This window comes from Oryzias latipes, chromosome 4 (assembly GCF_002234675.1).
Source record: "Oryzias latipes chromosome 4, ASM223467v1".
NCBI classification, from domain to species: Eukaryota; Metazoa; Chordata; class Actinopteri; order Beloniformes; family Adrianichthyidae; genus Oryzias; species Oryzias latipes.
The window spans coordinates 16190311-16195624 of record NC_019862.2 but is presented as its reverse complement, the minus strand read 5'-3'; the positions used below and the strand labels follow the sequence as shown (position 1 = coordinate 16195624).

General features: G+C 42.0%; 1 protein-coding gene across 1 annotated transcript; it reads left to right on the top strand.

Moving 5' to 3' along the window:
- Nucleotides 1-1050: 1050 nt before the first annotated feature.
- foxd3 (forkhead box D3) lies at nucleotides 1051-2247 on the top strand. Its single transcript, NM_001160453.1, has one exon. It carries the CDS (start codon nucleotides 1051-1053, stop codon nucleotides 2245-2247), a length of 1197 nt encoding a protein of 398 aa, NP_001153925.1.
- Nucleotides 2248-5314: the final 3067 nt, after the last annotated feature.

The following is a 5314-nucleotide window of genomic DNA, read 5'->3' as shown; positions in this document are numbered from 1 at the left end:
GGAAATTCACTCAATTCATTGCTGCCGCAGCTGCCCCTCGATATTCTTGGCACCTTTCGGCTAATCCTGCAGAGAATAAATAGACATTAATTCGCGTTTTGCATCTTGGATTTATATGATAGGTTTTGGAAAAAAGGAAGCATGCACCTGCAAAAACAACAACCGACATTAAATGACATTCTTTGAAGTAGTTTACCCACGAAGAAGCGTGCGTAAACACCGATTTACCAAAAGTCTAAACATGCACAGAAAACTTGAATGAAGATACTGTTAACTTAACTGTCGTCGTACTTGCTTTCTTGTTTCAACGGAGTTCGCATTCGCAAAGTTAAAGGATTGGATTTTGCAGCAGTTTTTTTTTTGCGCGTCAAGATCTTTCAATCAGGCTGGCCAATTTTCTTCCCCCCCCCCCCCCCTCCACTCCTCCTCCTCCTCCCTCTGTCACCGTTAAATGGTCTATGACGGACGAACACAAAAATCAGCGGAAAGCAGCCCTGCTGATGTCCCATTGTTGACAAATCCATGAAACAACTCCAGTTTGCATGGTTTAACCGAGAGCAGAGAAGGGCGGAGGGGAGGAGAGGAAGAAGAAGAAGAGGGGAAAGGGGGCGTGTGTCGTCACAGAACCACGTGTCCTGAGCTGATAGTATATCTTATACAGAGAAAAGTAATCTATCAGTCTTGTTTAAAGCTCCGGCCGTTAAAAAGCAGCATGTGTCACGTCGACTTGGCTTTCCAAACGTCTCGCGTTTAGGAAATAACGCGCATCCAAAAGCGACACCGGCGCGCAAAAAAGTCGCGCTTTTTTTTTCCTCCAAAGAACTTCGCGGCGCCTTCCAGGCCTGCTCACTGACCAAGAGGGAGGTACTGAAGCGTCTTGCTGGCAAGACCGGTTGACGGCTCCGGTAAAGTCACGTTTCAATTTTTGGGGAGACATCCGATCTGTTGACACGGGCGATTCCAGTAAGACTCGGGTGCGCACTGACCGCGCCAGCGCCTGCTGTTTTGGAGTTTTCCTAAATAAATAAACAAGTGAGAGGAAATCGTGAGATGACCCTGTCTGGAGGCAGCGAACGAGCCAGCGACATGTCGGGCCAAACCGTGCTTACAGCGGAGGACGTGGACATCGACGTGGTGGGCGAGGGAGACGACGAGGGCTTGGAGAGGGTGGACAGCGACTGCGACAGTCCGGGGGTGGCCATCCTCCACGACCTCCGAGAAGACACGGGCGACGATGACTTGGAAGATGAAATCGAAGTTGAGAAAGAAGACATGGGGTCCGGAGGAGGGAGCCCGTGCTGTGAGAGCTCAGGAGAGGGGGAGCCGGGCACCGGGAAGGGAGAGGGTCACGACCACAGCACGACACCGGGAGGCACGATGCAGAAGCCCAAGAGCAGCCTGGTAAAGCCGCCCTACTCATACATCGCCCTCATCACCATGGCAATCCTCCAGAGCCCACAGAAGAAGCTCACTCTGAGTGGGATCTGCGAGTTCATCAGCAACCGTTTCCCCTATTACCGGGAGAAGTTCCCGGCGTGGCAAAACTCCATCCGCCACAACCTGTCACTCAATGACTGCTTCATAAAAATCCCCCGGGAGCCCGGCAACCCTGGCAAGGGCAACTACTGGACAATGGACCCGGCTTCAGAGGACATGTTCGACAACGGCAGTTTCCTCAGAAGGAGGAAGAGGTTCAAAAGAGTTCAACCGGACGTGCTGAGGGACCAGACGGCGCTCATGATGCAAAGTTTCGGCGCGTACAGCCTCGGGAGTCCCTACGGGAGGCACTACGGCATCCACCCGGCGGCCTATTCCCACCCGGCGGCTCTGCAGTACCCCTACATCTCTCCTGTGGGTCCCATGCTGCCCCCGGGCGTGCCCCTCCTGCCCTCCGCTGAGCTGAACAGAAAAGCCTTCAACTCCCAGCTCAGCCCCAGCCTGCAGCTGCAGCTCAACAGCCTGAGCACGGCGTCCATGATCAAATCAGAGCCCTCCAACAGACCCTCGTTCAGTATAGAAAACATCATCGGGGTGTCCAGCGCCTCCTCATCCTCACCGGGCGCCGCGCAGGCGTTCCTGCGGCCTCCGGTGACCGTTCAGTCGGCCCTCCTGAGCGCACAGTCCCTCTCCCTGACCCGGACCTCCGCCGCCATCGCTCCCATCCTCAGCGTTCCGTCAAATATCATTTCCTCACACGTTTTACCGTCAGCGACGGCGGCCGCAGTGTCCAAATGGCCTTCACAGTGACTCCCAACCCAAAACCAAATCAACTCCTATTTTTCTATATTTCTGGGAGAGGAGCACAAATCAGCTGGCAGCGCAGGACTGTAGAAATGCAGAGAACAAACAAACAAAAAAAGGAAAATATCTCTGTACAGGTAACATTTGTAAATATTTGTAAAAAGAGAAGGATTTTACCTGTTTGACTTTGACCTGTCTTGTTTTCTGTTTGAGATCTGTGTTATTTGTTATTTTACTTTTTTCATTTTTTTAATTCAATCGAGGCTCAACTTCATACAATTTGACTTCCTTTTAGAAGACAGAAATTATCTGAAAATAGACTGTTTATAATGGAAAACCAATATATGTAATTCAATGTCGCAATATTGTGTTGTAAATCGAATTTATTTGTAAATAAATTCAAGGGGAAAAACACATTTTGTTTGATAAAATTTTATACATTTTGAGGGGGAAAAAAAACCAACAACAGTAAAATACAAAGAGACAGCCAAAATTAAATGTATATCTTAATTCCAAAATAAAACAAAACATGTTAGCTGGTTTAAAAAAATGTGTACGTTCAAAATGTCTTGGTGCTTTTTTGTCTTTCAAAAATTCTATATTTTTCAATCTTATTTTTATTCTTTATAGTTAATTTATGCCATAAATACTGTCTAGGAATAAAATAAAATATTTTTTCTGATCACAACAGTTTTTGTGGTTTCCCTGTGATTTGAAACTAAGCAGTTTTTTATACTAGTTTTTGATTTTTTTTAATCCAAATGATTTTGTTAAATGCGTATAAATACATATAGTGCCATTTTTTTACAACATATTATTGGATTCGGAATAATGTTAGAATTTAAAACAACGTCTCGTCAGTCCGTTTATTTCAAAATACATGATGGAAAAAAATAATTTATTAATGATAAAATATACATTTTTATTTTATTTTATCCTGTTTGGGGGAAAAAATATTTTTGCTCTGATCATTTTATAATCCCAGACCGGAGGTCGGACTCGTTTTAATTCACTAACACATCAGTGCTGTCTCGTTTTCAGGATATTCTGCGGCATGGCAACTATAAAGGTAACAGTTTCGCAGTTGTGTCTGGTTAATCACTTAATCACTTAATATACAAACAGCAAATGGTGAGTGTGTGTGAGCGGGATTTTTGGGCGCTATATTTATCCGATCCCCATGGGAAAGAGAAAGCGGCTCCCTCCGCCTGCGCTCACTGTCAGACACCGGAGAAGGTGCTGATGATGCAAAGGGATTCTCCAGTGTCACCCTGGCATTTCGGAATTCTTTCTTTTTATGGGGCCACCGTTGTTAAGGTTGTTGTGTCTCATTATTTCAGGGTGATTGGCTCATTTTGGATTAATATTTGAAAAATTATGACTGTGTTTTTATTTGGGAAAACTCTAAAAGGAGACTAAACGCTTCTAATAATAATAAAAAAAATGACTAAATGTAGCATATTTTCCTTTTTTTTTTGGAGCTCAAATGCCATTCTCACTCGTGCGCAAAAAGGAAATTCCCGTGCTCACCTCGTCTAAGTTCTGCAGCAGACATTAAATTCAAACCGCTAGGGGGCGTATTTGAACACCTCAGAAAAAATAATTATTTTAATCTGAAAAATATCTAGACAACATTTATGAGATTGATTGAAATTTCAATTTGGCTGCTGTATCATTTGTACGAATGGCACAGGTGATGTGTTAACATTTATGCTCTATTTGAGGGAAGGATTTGAAAATAGCTCCAAAATGAAAATAGCTCCAAAAATAAATAAATAAAAGGTGAAATTGCTGACCCCACGACCTTTTTTCTCCTATGGCACGACACAAAAAGTAGAAAATAAAAACGTTTATATATGCATCTTAACCCCTGGAAGTGATGTTCTTTACTCAGGATAAGGAGGGAACAAAGAATTAAAAAATTACATAGGTGTTTTTACAAAGGATTGTGCGCAGGTGCAGAGAATTGGTTCCCACAGTTCTAGCAAACAGCTTAAATGGGCTTGTCTCCATCAACAACAGTCTGTGGAGCTCAAAGTTCATGCAGAACAGTTGACTCCTCAGTGAGCAGCTGGAGCTTTTTTATGCTAATTTGGAAAGAGCTAGAAATCTGTCTCCAACACACAAGATACATATTTTAAATTGTATGTGTCTTAAATTATTGATTAGTGATCATTTTTGCATAAAAAACAGTTACAAAGTTTGAAAAACAAGTGAAAAAACGAAATTTAATACTTTTCAAATGCAAAAAAACTGAAGGTTTGTAATTGTTAACTATTTGGTTTTGTCTATATTCTCTTTTAATGCACTTAATAAGTAGTTAATATAACAAATGGGCTGCAAACATTTTACCAACTTAAAAACGGACAAATTGAAAGTGACCTCAGTCAGAATCTTTTGTGTATCGAAGACAAAATCAGCTATTTTTCAATCAGCAGTTTTTTTCCCCTCCATGTTGGCTCACAGCTGATGCTCCTCATCAGCACTATTGATTTACCTCAAACCTCATAGAAGTTATTTATGTTTATAGCACTTTTCTCAATTAAGTTACAATTTTAGGTGCCTGAACCCAGAGAAACACATTATTTCAATGATTTGCAATGTAAACTGGGATGTATTGAAAATGTGGGTGCAACGATTAATCTTAATAGTGATTCGATTCATATCATTATTGGTGGTTGCTGATCCAATTCATTGTCGTTATTAGTTTGTTTTTAACAACCAAATTCGATCCGATTTACTTACCTAAAATTAATCCAAAACATCTTTAGCCAAAAAATTGGTGTGACTGAACAGTGCAGGTGAAGTTTTCCAGATTCCTCATATTTCTTGCAAGATAATCAAGTGCAAATGAAATATGTGTACAAACAACCAAGAAGAAATGGCAAATCTATTCACATTTTAATTTCATAATGTTTAGCCCACTGTTTTTTCACGTAAAAAAAATCCAAACAGAACAATATTAGAACATTCTACCACACTGTATGGACACATGTCTTTGCTAAATTTAAAGTGTTTCCACACGTTGCACTGGAATAATGGCTTGATCAGTTTTTGCTGCATCACACGAGTG